Source organism: Coenobita brevimanus, chromosome 103, assembly GCF_032717465.1.
Source record: "Coenobita brevimanus isolate Jiangsu-jjx chromosome 103, ASM3271746v2, whole genome shotgun sequence".
Classification (NCBI taxonomy): domain Eukaryota; kingdom Metazoa; phylum Arthropoda; class Malacostraca; order Decapoda; family Coenobitidae; genus Coenobita; species Coenobita brevimanus.
In genome coordinates this window covers 32,747,274-32,766,575 of record NC_137056.1, presented here as the reverse complement: position 1 = coordinate 32,766,575, position 19,302 = coordinate 32,747,274, and the positions used below count along the sequence as shown (strand labels likewise).

The 19,302-nt window shown below is 40.6% G+C and overlaps 1 protein-coding gene across 1 annotated transcript in view; it reads right to left on the bottom strand.

Annotated features, from left to right (window-relative positions):
• The window catches only part of LOC145415667 (uncharacterized), a 547,996-nt gene that overhangs the window by 518,639 nt on the left and 10,055 nt on the right, over nt 1-19,302 (bottom strand). Inside the window, exons 2-3 of the mRNA XM_080284883.1 lie at nt 16,833-17,979; nt 16,175-16,291 (exon numbers count right to left, since the gene is read on the bottom strand). Coding sequence (XP_080141009.1) covers nt 16,175-16,291; nt 16,833-17,979 — 1,264 coding nt within the window. The remainder of the gene's footprint in view (nt 1-16,174; nt 16,292-16,832; nt 17,980-19,302) is intronic.

Below are 19,302 nucleotides of genomic sequence, written 5' to 3'. Positions count from 1 at the left end.
ATTGTTTGCTCTCTCTGATTAATCTGCTACCCTACATAGCATGAAAATAATCAACATGGTGTTAATTATAAGGAGAGTGATTACATGTATTTCCACTTGTATATATAATTAGTGAAGAATAAATGCTAGCTTTATAAATTTGGTAATGAAAAGTTAAATTTGGTAATGAAAGTTGAGGAGATTGGTAATGTGGCCGTTGCGATCTGGCAACTCTGTTACCCCGCCATCATCAACAGTCACAGCTTAACTCAGTTCGAGAGCAGATGCTCATAGCAGTGCAAGCCACAGGTGCTTGTTTTTTGTTAATAAATAGTGAATAAACTGCAATACCTCACCACTAGAACACACAGGAATTTACAGTGTTGTGCAGTGTTAACAAATTAGAATTTAGAGTCAGAGGATTAACTGTGGACTGCAAACTGGCGGTTCAAACCAGTCCAGTAGTCAGGGACTTGTAAGTACCCAGAATGTTTAATATTGTATAAACTCACCTCTAAAACCTCATTTTATGGTTCTTTTGCATTTATTTCAGTCTTTTATGTCCCTTATTGGTGTGATTTGGGTCTTAAATAGGTGCTATGCATGTCCAGAGAGAGTTGTATAGATGTTTCTCTGAGTTAGGGTCCATAAGTACAAGTCCATAAGCTGGGGCCCACTATCCGGACAGGACCACTATCCGGACCTGCCTATGGTCCTATTACGTCGGATATTGGAGGGATTACTGTATTGGGATTTTCAGATAATTAGTGGCTGGATTGGAGGACTTTTACTGTATGATTTACTATGTAAAATACTGCAGAACAGTTACTGTACCAGAATGCATAAAACAAGTGGCCCATTAGCACTGATCACATGATATTAGAAGACTCGCTGCATGTTTAGTTTAAAACACTCTTAATTTAATTATCAAAAAGATTAATGTTTCATCTGGCAAATGCTGAAAAGGGAAACTGTTCCCTCGAGCTAGACCTTATTAGATCATATAGCCCTGCTAGATGACAGGAGGGCGCTACCCCTCCCAGCATGGCAGCTACTGGGCGTGGCTCAAACTAGCACCCCCCTCCCCCCCAGCAAATGCTGAAAAGAATGTACCAACTATTAGCTATAAAAAAAAGCATAATTTATGATGCCGAAATCATAAGAAGATGAAGCTGCCAACCAAAATTGCAAGTACTGATGTTTCCAAGACTAAAACAACATAATTTGATGCAGACTGTGCATGTAATCTTCATCTGATTCCTTTAAATATTTTGCAGCCAAACAACTTCATGGTAGTATTGTATTATATATAGGTATATATGTTTGAAAATTTCATTTGACTAAAACTATATCAAAGGACATGGCTGGGTATGTGTATAATCGCTTTTAAGCTACGAACAAAATTTGTCTTGAGATTTATACGAGCACTCACCATCCACTCACTCAATGTAGTGCTGCTTTGGGTGTCTGCCCTTTCCTCCCTTCTTTCTTTCCTCTTCTGTCTTTCTTTCCTTCACTCTTTCCTCTTTCTTCTGCCTACAGGTGACTTTACACTTCCTCTTCTGCCTTTCTTTCCTTCTATCTTTCCTCATCCTTCTGCCTATGGGTGACTCTACACTGAATGACAAGCCAAATGGCTTCCTGTACACCAGGAAACCATTTACTATGCTGGGTGGTAACCATATAACCAAATTATGGAGCCTGGTGGTTTAGTGGGTAATTAAGGTTCTTAGTTCAATTGGATTGAGCCTGTGTAGTTTTATATGCAAGGGGTGGTTGGAGTTTATTGCTCATGTAATGCCACTCAGGGATGAGTGAGGCTGGTCACTCTCATCTTAAATGTCAGAACCAACTTGCCTAGCCCAAAGTTCCTATGCTCCTCATGGGGCGACATAGGACTGGATGATGGATGGATGGATAGATGGATTAGGTTCAGTTTAGGGATTCCCTTCAACTTTATCATACTGAAGCCTCTTTTCCTAATTTTAATGAGTAAAATGTTCATAAAATTATACTTATGAACAAACTGATAAAGGAAATCGTTCCGAAATGGTAGTTTAGTTGACCAAGTTTTTATTTTTCAAGTCATCAGGTGAAGACTGGCAACTCTGGAACTGTCTCCCTGTCTGTATTTCCTATTGCCTATGATCTTCAGTCTTTCAAACGCAGTGTGTCCAGGCATCTCAAAATGAACGGATCTTTAATTTGGGTCTCATTATCTTGTTTTTGTTTTTTCTTGGAGGGAACAATCTGCAGGCTCCTGGCCTTTGGTCCCTTCTTCCTTGAATGGGGAAAAAAAAGGGGGGGGGTTATACTCCCATTTGGTGCAGAAAGTGAGAGGTGTGAACACCTGGGGCTCGGGCTGCAAGAGGCAGACCAAAAAAGACCTGGGATAGGACTAGAACCGGGAAGGTTTGGAGTCACCATATCCCAATGATTGGCCCTTTGCCTTTGACTGCTGCTGCTACTGTGAGCTAGACAATAGACAGGATGCACTTGGGGAAGTGCTGAAATGCTAAAGGCCTCAGTGGATACAGGAGTGGGTTTGGTTATTGACTTGATAAGTGCAATTATATGTGAGTGCATTGTCCCAGATGACTGCCTGAAGAATGTGACTGTAAATATGTACAAGGGGAAGAGTGACTCCCTGGAAAGAGGAAATTATAGAGGCATAAAACTATTGGACCCGATAATGAAGGGAGTCCTAAAAGGTATGATAAAAGAAAGAGTGAATAATGATGAGATCCAGTCTGGGTTTATGCCAGTCAAAGGAAGCCACTGATGCCATATTCATTGTCCAACAGCTTCAGAAAAAATATATAGGAAAGAAACTGAGGCTGATCTTCGTTACTCGTCCCGTACCTGCCCCGGAGGGGCTCGGGGAAGGGTATTGTTTTCACTCTGTTTGTCTATCTGTGTGTCTGTCTGTCTGTTAACAACTTTACGCGAAAATTATTGGTGCAATTTTGACTAAAATTAGAAAGATGATGGGCTATGTCCTTCCGATCACCTGATTAAATTTTGGGACAAATTGGGCCAAGGCCCAGGCTGTAGGTCCCCCAAAATGTAAAAAAAGGAAAAAACATGGATGGGTAAAAATCGTTCTTTCACCATAACTCCTTTCAAATTTGTCACTTCAACATGGAACTAAAACTGAAAGGTTCATCTTTCCAACCTGCATCCTATAACATGCCTCATTATCACGAGGGGATCACCGCCCAGTTAGCAGTAGGGGGGTCAATGTCAGGTGGGTCAGGCCTAAACGTTCAAATGGGCATAAAATTATCAACTTCACCCAATTTACTCCAAATTTGACATGTGACATCTTTGACTAGACACCCTATTGTGTTTATATGTCAGTACTAAAATGACTTCTGGGGATGAGTTTGCTGTGCTTTGGCACAGCTTCTTGTTTACCCATGTCTCAGACTCTAATATTCCCCTCAGCCATTCTCCTCTTCTCCCTCCTCCCGATTCTTTATTACCCGTCCCTGCCCTGGAGGGGTTCGGGGACAGGTACTGGTTTCACAGGGGTGTACCTAGAGATTTGGGGGCTCAGGGGGCTAGGTTCTTTGCAGGGCCCCCCTCCAACATTTATATATAGCGGGCCCCCAAAAAGCTAGGGCATGCCATAGGTATACTGTAAAAGAACTGTATGCAGGCTTTATAGTGTAACAGTTTAACATTCATAATCCTTGCCATAAGTGGTTTTTAATTACCAAAGTACATTTTTCTGGTGTGTTTTACAGTGTTATTAATGAAACTGGTAATTATTTTTGATGCTGATGTTACCATGTAGCAACCCTTCTAACCTTACCCTACCCAGCCTAACCTAATCTAAGGTAAACCTAACTCACCAGCACCAAAAACAATTATCAGATTCATTAAAGCATTAATGATACTGTAAAACACATCAGAGAAATGTATTTTGGTCATTAAAAACCAGTTATGGCAACTTCTAAATACTGTCCTGTAATCCTCATTACATCAGGGAGGTCATCTCTGAGTTAGTGGTAAGGGGGTCAGTGTCAGGTGGGTCGCACCTAAAATTTCAAATGGCAATAACATCATCAATTTTCACCTAATTTACTCCAAATCAGATATGTGACATCTCTGATTAGATATCCTGTTGTGTTTACATGTCAGCACTAAAATGACTGCCAGGGACAGGTTTGCTGTGCCTTGGCACTGCTTTACTTATTCATTTTTTTTTTCTTTAATGCAAGAAAGAAGGAACCAAAGGCCAGGAACCCACAAAGTTGTTCCCTCTAAAAAAAAACAAAAACAAGATAACACAGAGCCAAATTCAAGATCCATTCATTTTGAGATGCCTGGACACACTACGTCTGAAAGACTGGAGATTACAGACAGTAGGAAATACACAGGGAGACACTTCCAGAGTTGACCTGTTGCATACATGATGGACTGGGAGCAACTGTTAACTCTTGCATTAGAGAGCTAGAGAGAATAGGGATGAGAGTTTGTTGCCTGACAGGTGCTACATGCCTGCCGTAGTGGTGGAGGGATGTAAGCAGACAAATAAGAGGAGCAGTGACCACTGAAGCAGCGACAGAAAAGAGATACAGATGCAACAGTACGGCAAAGAGACAGAGGTTGAAGGCTGATGACTTGGTGTTGATTGCAGAGAATGAAAAGGTGGAGGAAAGATTTAGGAAATGGAGAGACAGAATGGGGCACAAAAGTTTGTGCGTAAATGCAGATAAAACGAGTGATGATGTCTTGGGCTGGTAGCAGTCTTGTCAATGCAATGGGAGTGACGCCATATACCACATGGGTGTGGGAAGTAACTCCATCTTGTGAAGATTTGTGATAAGTAGGTGCATAAGGGATGTAGTGATATTAGAGACAGACTGCAAAATAATGCTGATTTCGTGTGTGTGGTGTGTCGGGCAGAGCATGTAGAGATTGTCATGCATGAAAGGATTGATCTTACTGGAGAGTCTCTTGAGTGTGTAAAGGAGCTTTGTTCTTTAAGGGACAGGTTATGTGGTGGAGGTAGGGCTGGGGATATGAAATGGTTGGAGGAAGTTCAGGGAGCTGTTGCCTCTCCTGACACTGAAAGGGCCCTCAAGGAATTTTTGTACCAGTATGTGGCATGCACTGGGAATGTAATGCTGCACGGAAGTGAGACCTGGGTAATAAAGGAATAGGATACTTGTAGGCTCAAACATGCAGACATGACAATGACTAGATGTGTAGTGCATCCTTGAATGCAAGGCCTTGAGGGCTAGGATTACAACTGAAGAGTTGAGAGGAAGGATGGAACTGGAGGGTGTTGATGTTGTGATTAAGAGGGGCAGATTGAAAAGGTCTGACAGGATGGAGGATAACAACAGGGTGCAGAAGTTGAGAAGTGTGAATGTTGGAGGTACGGTTGTGAGAGGGAGCCTGAAATAAAACTGGGATGTGGTCATAAAATGTGACCTCAGGGAAAAAGGGACTGAACAGGGACGCTGCCAGCGTGACCTCAGGAAAAAGGGACTGAACAGGGACGCTGCCAGCAGAGTGGACAGCCGTCAATAGGTGACTAAAGCTGATGTTTTGCAAGCGTGTTGGAACCTTTATAAACAATATGATATGAAAAATTCACACACACACACACACACACACACACACACACCATTTTTAATATTACAGATATACATTATAAAACAATTTAATTTTTATTCCCTCACCTTGATATGGTTCTTTCAATGCTTAACCCCTTCACCATGATGACGTACCCTGTATGTCATTTCTAGGCAATATGCGGATATGAGGACGTACCCAGAACAATGAAAGTCAATGCTTTACTAAGGGAATAGCAGAGGGCTGTCTAAAGTTTCCTAGCTGCTCCTACTACCCAGACATGGTACTGATGAGAAGATAAGTTCCACCCAATTTTTTGATCCACCAATAAAAATAACCACCAATAAACACAAATAAAAATGCAGGGGTAGTACACTGCAGGGGAGGGAAGTTTCAGTGTCTGTCTTCCTGTGGTAAGAGATACATTATGCTGGTGGACTATCCCCTCTGTAGAGAACCATGGCCGAATCACAAATGAATATTAGTGATACAGGTGACTCATTGAGCGATGATGACTACCAACCATCAATGAATGGCTCTGAATGACAACATGTCAGATGAAAGTCTCAGTAGTGATGAAATTGGTGGGAATGAGGAGAGGGAAGTGGAGGGTGGGTGGCAGTTACTTAGCAACATTTTCAGTGAAAGAAGACAAAACACAGTGCATGAATTTATCAGTGAAAATTAGGGTCTTAACCCTGCAATTCATGGCTCTGCCAATGTGGCCCCCTCTGATGTTCTTTGTGAGCAATATGTAAAATTGCTAGCTATAACTTTGACACCTGTAGTTGCAAAAGTCTTTTCCAAAATCTTGTTGAACAGAATAGAGCCAGTAATTGATAAAATTTTAAGAGAAGAACAAGCGGGATTTAGAAAGGGTTGAGGTTGTAATGATCAGATTTTTATTGTAAGGCATCTAATGCAACACGCTAATGAGATGAAAATGCCACTTGGTATGTGTTTTGTGGATTTTGAAAAGGCGTTTGATAGTGTTTCACGTGGAACTATGTTGAAATATGAGATTCTATGGTATACCAGAAAAGTTTGGAAAAATTATTAGAAGCCTGCATGAAGGTACTTTTTGTAAGGTAATGGTGGGTGGTTCTTTGAGTGATCCATTTCAAGTTAGGTCAGGAGTGATTCAAGGAGGAGTTCTTTCGCCATTGTTGTTTGTTTTGGTTATGGATTATGTTATGAAAAATGTTGTAAGGAGAACAGGTGCAGGAATTAACTGGAAAGAAAGTAAGAAGCTGATGGATTTGGACTATGCTGATGATATTGTACTGATTTGCGGAAGTATTTACGAGATGCAGAGGGTGCTAGACTGTCTGGTGGAGGAAGGAGAAAAAGTGGGATTGGTAATAAATTGTGGAAAGACTGAAATTATTAATATGAACGTGGAGAACCAAATCGATTGTGTAACTGGGAATAATGTGGTGAAGAATGTAGAAAACTTTAAATATCTGGGAACGATTGTATCATCTAATGGATCATTAAACAATGAAATTGAGGAGAGGATTAGACAAGCTTGGCGAGCTGTTGGAATGTTGAAATCTGTTTGGAATAATATGCTTTCGGTACATACTAAAGTGGAAATTTACAAGTCCATGGTTAGACCAATATTAATTTACGGGCATGAGTCATGGTACAGTACAATTGCAACAGATCAGAAAGTATTAGGATTTGAGAATAAAATACTGAGAAGGATTCTTGGGGTAAAGTGGCAAGACAGAGTTACAAATGCAAGAGTAAGGAATATTACGAGAGTGGAACCAGTTAATGAATATGTGAGATTGTCTCACTGGAAGTGGCTGGGGCACATATACAGAAAAGAAGGTAGTTTAATACAGGATGTGCCAGAGTGGACTGCTAGAGGAAGAGGTAGAGGTAGACCGAGGGAAACTTGGTTGAGGACAATGAAAAAAGAAGCAGGAGAGGAGTGTTGGTGGGTCCTGAAGGAGATGGCAAGAGACAAATATTGGTGGAGAGAGTTCATTGAGGCCCTATGGATCCCGTGGGGTGCCACAGGAAATGATTAATTGATTGATCTATTTTCTTTAAATTGTTTGACTATCATTAAGTCACTGCCAGTCAAAGTCAATTTGGTCTCTCTCTCTCTCTCTCTCGCTCTTGTTTTCCCTCTCATATGCACACTTTTTCTCACACGCTGCTATATATTTATCAATAATTCCTTTGTATTATTAACGATCCCTCATTACTTTTATGTACTGTTTTACCAATCTTACTGCAAAAATATATATGTTGTACCGGAAGAGATATATTTTACATTGTTGAGAAGCAGGATTTACTGGAAGTTTCTCAGTGTTCCTTGTAATTTTACCATTGTGTGTCAGAGTTGCCAGTTAGCCTGACATTTGTAAGCAGAGGTATTTTGTAAGTTATGCATTAAGTTTTATGCTCCTTTTCTCTATAATGTTTTACTTATGTGACTGTTAAATTACGTAATTTTACTACAGTTTCTATGGTAAATAATTTAGAGTGTTAAGCAGTGTAAAAAAAAAAACTCTGGATATTTTGGATGTCTCCGAGCTGGTAAATGTTGTAACTGTTGCTCCCTTGAGAATGCATGAGAACTTTGGAGAAGTAGTAGATCACTCTAGAATATAGGAAGCTTACATAGAGATGGGGAAGAGACTAGAGCACAGTCATTTCAGTTAAGTCAGAGTTTATTTCAGTGTTAGTGCTGTTTGTGAAGACTGTATGGTTCCAGTACTTGTGAAAACAGTGAAGCATAGTTGGCAAGCATTACGTGTAATTATTTGATGAATAAAGACACCGAACTTAAGAAGCCAGTGTTTATTTACAACGCCTGAGATGATCTTGTGTGCTGTACACTGAAAGGCTGACCATAGGAAAAACAACTTACTAGGCAATGTCCTTCCTATACTGCACTGCTGCTGTTGGAGCCTGTGGCAGTGTGGGATGGGGAAGTACCAATATGTTTATACTGTACATTCTATCTCATATTCACAGGTCAGTATAGCATTATGTGACACAAATAATGATCATTTATTGTTTATATCCAAGGGGTGGCTGGGGTTTATTGCTCACATAATGCCACTCAGGGATGAGTGAGGCTGTTCACTCTCATCTTAAATGTCAGGACCAACTTGCCTACCTTGGGTTAATACGCTCCTCATGGGGCGACATGGGGATGGATGATGGATGGATGGATATTCTGAAAATAGCAACAATGAAGCACCAATTCAGGAAAACGGTCACTTGGCAAAGAGATCGTACTGGGGTATTGAAGACAGGGCGCATTGTTTGTGGTGAAGGGGTTAAGTGTATTGCAAGGAACACTTTCACACAGTGGCACTGATATACCTAAACAGCTCCCATGTCTGGTTAAACAAACATCCCTCAACTTGTTCCTTATCCCACAAAAGGAGGATGGTGGACTACAGAACAGCAGCTACAACCTGCAGATCACTGGGTTCACAGTCATATGAACTAAGGGCAAAAACAACAACAACAACACACCACAAATATACATAGCTTCCCATGCAGACAACATGACCCTTACACGTACACACCAAAACGCAAACACAGCCGCACACATCCTCCAACCTTACCTCAACACGCTACACGAATGGTTCACTACGAACAGGCTCCAAATAGCCCCAGCCAAATCTACAGTGATCCTTCTCACAAACTGGACAGCAGACCACACCCACATTCCACACCTCACCATAAACAACACCCCCCTACCACACACACATACATCCAAAATCCTTGGTGTAACATAAAATACATCAATGTCATTTAAACAACACATCACAAACATTAAAGATAAATTTACACCAAGACTCAACACCTTGAGGTAATTTGCCCATACAACATTTGGACACAATAAAGAAACCACCATCAGAGTATATAAACAATACATATGTTCAGTGATGAATTATGCAAGCCCTGTTTGGGTATCTAACCTCACTAAAACACACTATAATACCCTACAGACCATACGGAACAAAGCCATAAAAATAATTACTGGCTGCACAGCTATTACACCCACAGACCACCTACACCAAGAAACCAAAGTCCTCAAAGTCAAGGATCATCTAGACATAAAAGGCATTCAAATTCTTGCCGCAGCCTCCACAAACCAACGCCATCCACTACACTACATGGCAGCACATCCACACACACACACACCAAGAAACATCAAAACAACACCCAGCACACGATATCATACACAAGTACTGTCATCTCTCCCGCACGTCTCAGACCAGCTTCCAGTAGCACATCCATACTCAAATCACTCATTGCTCCATTCAGTCACTTAAAGACAACGCATAGCTGCATGCAACAGCCTCCTGATATCAACCCATCTGAATCCTATCTCCCTCGTGAGGACAGGGTACACATGGCCAGGCTGAGATGTGGGCATCATCCAACCCTCTTGAGTTATCAGAAGAGGTTGGATGACTCCGTTGCTGATGCACGTCCAGGATGCAACACAGCACCCCATACTATTAAGCACATTATGGAAGACTGCATTGCACACAATCACAAGTGCCAACAACACAACATACACTCCTTGAGAGCTCTGTGGGAAAGTCCAGTCTCTGCTGTGGCTTTCCTTCGGAGCTCAGGGCTGTTAGGCCAGACTGCCTAGGGAACAACTACTACTACTACTACTACTACAACAAACTCAATCTGGTGATGCACTATCTAAACATTTAATTCAGCTCACAACAGACTTTCTGAAGTGTTGAGATTACATACAGTCTATATTAGCTAATCCCTTCAGTGCCACGTAGCTTTCCTTTGCAGAATAAATAATCTGGTAGCAGCAAAATTAAAAACAAAAATACATCACAATATTGAAGGAGACTGCCTGTACTGTACTAATATACAAACATCCCTCCTGTGGGAAAAATACTGTACTGAAGTCATTCCCCATCTTCCAGGCCAATTTTTTCCACACCATGATGGTGTAAGGCTGGGTTAAAAGAGCAAGGAATAAGGTAGTACAATCAAGGGAGACCTATGAACAGCCAATGAAATGGGCCTGACAGTCATTCACTCATCATTTAAGTTCCCCCCCCCCATCTTTTTTTCAAAATCAAAGATATGGAGCAAAGGAGTCTGTGCACATCATACTGAAAGTGTATGCAATTATATGGTATGAGTATATGAAGAGAATGGGTACAAATGGGATGGTCATTGCCAATGAGTAGCCCCAGTCTCTCTGGCAAAGCAGTCCCATCAACCAGAGGCAAGCAACTGCTCCTGCAGGGTTGTCTCATGCAGTGAACCAATCTTCCATTGTGGCAAACAGTACCTTGCCAAAGCAAGGGGACAGTGTCAAAGTTTGGTTCCTGGATGATACCGTAATTGCATCTCTCCACCCAGTTAACAGGGGCATCACAGTATGCTCCATATCACCCCATTATATGGTTATCACCATCATTGTAAATGGTTTTCTGGATTACAGGACACCAGCAGGCTTCTCACTCAATGTAGAGCCACCTGGCGTGGAAAGAAGAGTAATAAAATGTGACAGAAAGAATGGGAGAAATAGGAAAAGAGAAGTGCAGATACAGAACAAGAATGACAAAGGTGAAGGAAGAAGTAGGCATTAATGTACAAGTACAGTGAGTGGATGTTGACCACCACCACATACCACAAGGGCACATGTAAAAAGAGTCTAAAACTGGGAGATGATAAGCTAGGCCAAAAGTGTGAGAATGCACAGTATGGAGGTTGAGGAGGCTAGGGAACTATCAAGAGGTTCAGCAGTTGGATGAATTTTGTATGGAGTACTATATTAAATAACAAGGGTTTGGGCCTCATTTTTTTTATTTTTTTTATTTGACAGTCATCAGACTGACTCTAGTTGACAGGCAGTGAGAAATGCATAATGCCTGGATGCTTATGCCTCTGAGATGAGGTCAGAATTCCAGAGGCTTGATTAATGACTGAGTGTGTAGGTCATTTCATTATGCATGCTGCTGATTAGTTCTCTCTCTGTTATGCTTTTCTTTTTTCTTGCTTTCTGGACCTTACCTCATATCATCTTTGGATGGGAGACAAAGAGGCAGGAATATAATGATGATATAATCATTTCTCTATGTCTGTATGCACCTATACAATAGATGCCAGAAAGAGTAAATCTGTTGGCCATTAAGTTAAAAAGGGGGTACCAAATACCAGTCATGTGCCCTCTACATATCTAGTACCAGTTATTCATCCAACCAACTCTGTCTCCTATCAGATCTCTACCCTAAACAATTCCCACCGTCACTAACTCAAGAGTTGCCATTGATTGCCAGCTAGATCAATATGGAAGTCGGGCTACTCATGCACAGACCACAGAAATCGCATATCTTCAAAAATCTCTCCCGTGATATTTAATGATATACCGTACGTAAGATCTTCATGATATTATTCTTTAGTAGTTATACTAATTTCCTAGATATGATTTAATGCGGTAAATGCAGGAAAACGTTACTATAGAAGCAGTGAAAGAACAGCAGGTGTGACAGCATTCATCACATATTTACAAGTCTCTAGCTGCACATTTTGTTTGAAACCCATATAATCTAGCTTTCTAGAAGTACAATGCTTCATCTCCAAAATGCTGAAGAAAATCTACAAAGTTTTTCAAATGAAAATTGTACAATGTCTGAAGCTGAAATCGTGCAGAGACGAGACCGCCGGCCGAAATCCGACGATGCCGAGGGCTCCAAAACACCGTACAAAAAGTCAAAACAACACGCCAGTGGTGTACCCTGAACAGGGTATTCCTCTAGACTTCAGGAAATACTTCAGTCCAGGTCCTGTCCATTTTTCTCTGCAACGGTTTTCCATGATCTTTGTACAGCAGGTCCAATGGGGCAGTAGACACACCTGAGTTTGTTAGTGTTTATAATCCTAACGTACGATCTTCAGCCGCATCCTGCTAATATTACTTAAAGAAGAATCATTACATGTTTCTCATAACACTGTTTATTTTGTTTTGATTGACAAATACATGAAATGGATGTAAAATAAAGCTTATCGATATTTAAGGAAGGAAAGAATAATAACCGTCCCCAAACCGAGATGGTAGACTCAGGCCACCATTTCATTATTTTCTTTGACTATAATACAGCCTCTCTTCCTTGTAGCAGTGACTAAAATAATGTTGTTGTAATTTCTCCCTTCCTTTTAGTGACACAGAGGGCACATAAAATGAACGTAGTAGACTGACTTTGATGTCGAAAATTAAATAATCTGGTGAAGAGTGGCAGTTTTTCCTTGGTTTGTGACATCGGGAATTCCTAACCTCACTTTTTACACACATTTACCGATTTTCATGTAATACAGAAAGACCTCACTACAACGGACTAATTGGGGCCCAAACCATCCCGAAAAATGCAAAAATCCGATAAAAATGACATCCGGACTCCCCACTGCTAATCCGGATTTTTTCCAATATATCAGACATTAGTCTGCGTCGCATTAACGGTTTTTAAACAGTTTTGACTATCACTGAGGTACTGTATTGTGTTATAACTTCACTACATTAATCAAATGGTATACTATATATAATAATACTGTACTGTACACTGATAAACATGTCATTTATTTACCTTATTTTGGTGAACATAGCTGAAGTGGTCAGGCAGTCCAGACTGCTTCTGGCTTTATCGGACTTTTTCCGAAATACTGTACAGGAATTTAGTCCGGTAGCTCCTTGAATCCGATAAAAGCGAATTCCGGTTTATTGAAGTCTGTTGTATTGAGGTTTTACTGTAGTACAATTACTGGGGTTACGAGCAGTAACAGTATAAACTGTATCTTGGGAGGGGGGTAGTCTTTTCAATAGGGCTGCAGAGTTGGTATACCAAACTTCTACTCTCACTCCAACTCCTCTTTTTTTTCTACTGTCCAACTCCTTCATAAAAAGCATTTTTATATTAAGTAGTACCAGTAATAACAACTTTACTATAGTCAAATGGTAAAACAAGGCATTTCATCACGTTAAATATGTTTACCAAACATGAGTTACAGTAGGAAATACTTTATGTGGCCACGGGAGATACTGTAAGTGGTGCATACTGTTCCACTTTACTATTTTATACTTGGCATACATGTGGAATCATGATTTTGGAGTTTTTTTTTTTTTTCCGACATACCTGTATAAGCCGTAAATACAGGAAGCCTTTATTAATCCCGCTCACCATGAATATTCATAAGATTCACTGCAAAGACATTAACCTCTACAAGCCGGGGGTTTTCAGACGATGCCCACTCCTCCCTACGGGGGATTTCCGCGACTTGGGAAAAAATACCCTTCCTCCAAACCCTAATATCTATCTATCTATCTATTGCCAGACGCCTTAATCCTGTAAGGGGTGGCCACAAACAAATCACCTCCACGTCACCCTGTCCCCCGAAATTCCATTGCCCTGCTCCCAGCTCACACACCCCTCTCTCATATACCACTCCACTCCATCCCTCCTTCTCATCCTTGGCCTCCTCCTCCCTCTCCCCCCCTCCACCTCACTCACATACACTCTCCTCATCAGTTTCTCACTCTCCATCCTCTCCACATGGCCAAATCACAATGTATTTCTCCTAATGCTTCCCATCACATCCCTAATATCCTTAATATCTGCCAAACAATAATAGCTATAGAAAAAATTAAGGATACACAACACTTATCAACTCTTCCTCTTTCAAATGAAAGGATCCCCAGGTGTCCAGGTGGTTCCATCAATGAGTAAGGATAAATTAAAGATGACTGGTTTTCTGTGTTTTGGCGGGCTGTTTCCGAGCGTGTGTCACAGCCAGTGACCTTGGACTTGCTGGCTAGCGCTGGCAGCAATGACCGGAGTGGTGATTGTAACACTGCCTGGCCTTCTTTCGAGAAACCCAGAATTTTCCACTCAATCTTCGACATTCCCTTACTCACTGTCGCAAGGATGAGTCATCACCCTGTTCATGTGGCTCCCCATAGGGTTTTCCGCCTGTTTCATAGTGCCACTATGTCCCGTATGTGTATGGGACAAGAATACCCTTTGATTTTCTGTACTCACTTCTTGCATCAATCTTAATAATTTCCCTCTACTACAGCACTTATGTTTGCACTTGACATCACGATTACAGGAAATTGCCCTTTGAGAAGTAAATGCTCTGGCTCTTTCACGCAGTATGGTATGAGGTAATTACTTTTACTAAAATTGTGACTAATGTGTATTAATCTCGGGCATCATGAAAATATTACTAATGTTATACACAACTTATATACAACTTATATACATTTTTTGCGCTTCACATCACAAATACACTTATTCTCACATATTCACCATTATTTTCTGAGTAATGAAGGGAAAAACTTAGTTACAGCCAACCAGGTCATTTTCTTTCTCATCCATGCACTCCTGGTTTTGTTTCATATAGCAGGTTGGGTTACTCAAGGCATTTCCAATCACTGTTTCACAAATAACCATAAACAGTAACACTTATTACATTGCATTTGTAAAACCTATTATAAAACACTTGTAACACTTACTAGATATCATTAAAAAAAAAAAAAAAAATGTGCATATGTGCTTACTAATTACAATTTCCCATACACCTGTTCAGTCACTGAGTCCTTTCCCCTGCAATATGGGCAAAAATTTCATGGGGGTCAATGATGCAACTGGCTCCGTGCGCGGGGGAGCGGAATCGGACAAGGAAGTTGAGGAAGACGTCACTCTAAACTCTACCAGTGCCATGTATCGACCGAGCCACACATCAGTGGGGTACCTTGTGGATCTACCTACACTGTGGTTGTCATTGTCGTGGGTTGAAAGGGTGGCAGGAAGATGCTTGCGGCTGTGCACTTCAACTTGCACTGCTCCGAGTCCAAAATTGTGACGGAAAGATGCTAGTGGCTGTACACATAAACCGGCATTGCTCCGAGCCCAAAATCGTGACGGCTACACACGTCAACTGGCACATAGGGGGTTAATGCACTGGCTTATAGGGTGCTGTCCCAGACCCCCGCTAGGGTGTTACTGCAACATATGGTACATGCACTGTATTATCATTCCAAAATCTGAAAAATTTCAAATTCCAAAACACGTCTGGTCCCAAGGGTTTCAGATGTGGGATTCTGCACCCGTATAAAAATTGAGATTTAAATAAGAGGCCTTAAATTTCTTGTCCTGGATCTAAAATACTGTACAGGTAATAAATAAGTATAAAATGATATACCATATTTATAGTTCCCATTTTCTTTTCTAATTATAAGTTTTTATTTTGAAGCCAGAGTCAGAGTTGGTACATTTTTACTGACTTCAACTCTGACACCGGCTCCATCCAAAACTGCTTCCAACTTCGACTCCATGACTCCACCCCTGGCTCCACAGCCCTGCTTTCCAGTTCAATTATATATTTTGTATTTCTTGTTGTTACCATCAGACAGTTATAAGATTGGGAAACAATGTCTGGCAGTGAAGGAATTATAAATTACATTAAAACCCTTGTAATACAAAAAAATCACCCATGAGCTGAATAAAATCATCTGGTGATAACAAGAATATAACAAAAAATGCATCCTCAAAGTGAAGGGATCATTATTCGCTGCTTTACGGTACGTTACCTGAACACTACTATCCATGCTAAGGTTTGCCAGGCTGTCCTCCAGGTCCTGAATCTGCTGTTTCAGTTTCATTCCTTTATCGGGTAACTGGGAAAGGTTTGCAGATCGCAGCCCCAACTGCCAAAACACAACAGGTTGTTCTCATTTAAAGCTGTTCCATTTAAACTGTGGATGAATTAATATCTTATCTTCACTTAAAGTTGCTCATGATTCATAATAAATTTGCTCTGAAATCAAAAATGAGAATTTCTGTTTTTAAACCTTTTACCATGAACTTTAAGTGTGTGACTTAACACAGCATTTGGCATGAACCCAAGCTAAACTTAATGTGAAGGGTATTTGTATACTACTGTATCAGTCTACTAAATTTTACAAGGAGGCTTCCACTCTTTGAATCCTAGAATTAAGACTTATCATTTTACATTCTTACTATGATTAGTCTTCTTTGTGTGTTCCCTTCTTTTTTTACATACTTTTTCTATTAAGCTCACATTAATTTACAGAAAAACTGCCTACTGGTACCAAAGTTGCAGTGTTACTGATTTGCCAGTTTCAGCCCATTTACAGTAAATGCTGTATGGAATAAACTGTGATACTTTGGAACACATCACCAACAAACAACTAGGGCTTGCTGGGGAAAAAAAAAAAATCAACAAACCTTTTTCTGTTTCAGCATATGCTTCATCTCGGCAGCTGTCAAGTCTGTTACTGAATGGGGTGAAGCTGAGCTGCTTCCACTGACATTCCCAGCAGATGAGCCAGACACCTCCAAAATACTGCATGACTGGTTGGCTGAGGTATCACAGTTAGACTTGCCTGTTACTTCTTTAACCTCGGGTGAAGTGTCTTGAGGTGCTGATGTTCTTTTTTTAATTTTGAATTTGTAACCATACTTCTCCTGAGGTGAAAGAGCCTTGGTGACATCTGGTGAGGACAAAATTAATGAGTTATCACTGATTTCCTTTTTATCTTTCTTTATACTCTCTGGCTGGCAATGAAGGTTAAGGTCTGGCAGACCATCTTGTTCTTCACTTCCTTCACCATCAGTATCTTCAGTACCGTGGTCATTAATAATTTTTTGCTTCTGATATGCCTTCCTAGACTGTAGATATACTTCTTCCTCACTATCACTATTTCCATGAGCTGGAGAGGCCATACTTCTCACCTTTGAACTGAGTGTCTTGTTTCTCTGTGGCTGCCTCCAGCTCTCAAACACTTTCTTATGGCTATCAGTTTCAGGGCTATATACTTCTTCTTCACTATCACCATCTCTATGAGTTGGAGAGGCCATACTTCTTGCCTCTGAACTAGGTGCCTTTTTTCTCTGTCGCTGCCTCCTGCTCTCAAACATGTTCTTATGGCTATCAAGTTCAGGACTAGACTCTGACTCTGTTTCAACAGCATTGACTCTTCTGTACCTTGAGGTAACAATTGGGCTCTCATCATCTGTGTCATTATCAGAAGCCAGAGCAGCAGTAGGCTCCCTCCATGAACTTGCAGGGACATTAGTTTCTTCAGATGGAGTACTTGATATTATGGCTTTGGTGGGCTTCTTACTGACTGGTGTGACATGTCCTGAGTGTGCTCTCTCATATATCTTGCTTCTCACAGCAAAGTCTTTTCTGAATTCACTGAAGGAACCTGTAGATTCAATCTTATACGATTTAATGGTATCTGAGGATGAAAATGACGCTGATACTTGATCCTCTTCATCAGATTCCACAACTACACCATCACCTTCACATTTTTTATCGCCTTCATCATCTTCATCTGAGTCTGGTATGCTGAAAACTTTAGAAACCACCCTGAAACAGTGAAAAATACATTAACCTCTGTTAACATTGTAATACTTTTTTCTTCTTTTTAAATGCAAGAAAGAAGGAACCAACAGCCAGAATCCTGCAAGATTGTTCCCTCCAAGAAAAAAACAAAAACAAGATAACAGAGGGCCAAATTCAAGATCCATTAATTTCAAGAAGCCTGGACACACTGCATTTGAAAGACTGGATATCATAGGCAGAAGGAAATACAGACAGATGGAGACAGTTCTAGAGGTGATTTATACTTACTTAACTCCATGATGTCTTTTCTTTTAATTCTTCCTATATCAAGATGATTTTCTTTACCTTTGGAAAGAGCTTTACAAATTGGAGAGAGACTGAATTGACTTTCATTCATCCCTTCACCACATGGTTTCCTAAAAGCTGAATAACATCAGCTTGAAGCAGCAAGAATTAAAAATATCACTGCATTGAAAGGTTAAATTACTTAGTATAACTGCAAGATTATAATAATTTAACAATATATGTACATGTAAAAAATGACATGTTTACTCCCTCTTCTGTCTTTCTTTCCTTCAATCTTTCCTCTTCCTTCTGCCTGTGGGTGACTCTACACTCGGTGACAAGCCAAAAGGTTTCCTGTACATTAGGAAACCATTTACTACACTGGGTGGCAACCATATAACCAAATTTTGGTGCCTGGTGGTTTAGTGGGTAATTACGGAGCTCCAATCAGATTGAGCCAGTGAAGGTTTATATCCAAGGGGAGGATGGGGTTCATTGCTCATTTAATGCCACTCAGGGATGAGTGAGGCTAGTCACTCTCATCATAAATGTCAGGACCAACTTGCCTAGCCCCGAGCTCCTACGCTCCTCATGGGGTAACGTAGGATTGGATGATGAATGAATGAACAAATTATAAAAATTTAACATTACACTATATGTACATGCATAAAAATGACATGTTTCCTCTTAAGGAATGACTGGTACATTCAATGATTTCTATGGATTAGAAGCCAAATCAAGTGACAAAACCTGCTAATTACTTCCAAACAGTTGCTTGAAGCTGATGGGAAAAATTAATTTTTAAATATGTATTTAGCCTTGCAACAACATGAACTATGAATACAGTCATCCGGAGAAAAATTCACTGGGAATTCACTGGGTGATTGTACTTGTGGCTGAATGTTTCCTGACCAAGACTGTGTGGCTAGTTACCAACCTTGTAGCTACATTTCACTCTCATGGTACTACTGTACCTCACAGGGTAGATGGTAGGCACATACAGTATCTATACACAATATAAGCTTCACTTTAACTCCTTAAGACTAAGGCTGATTTTTAATT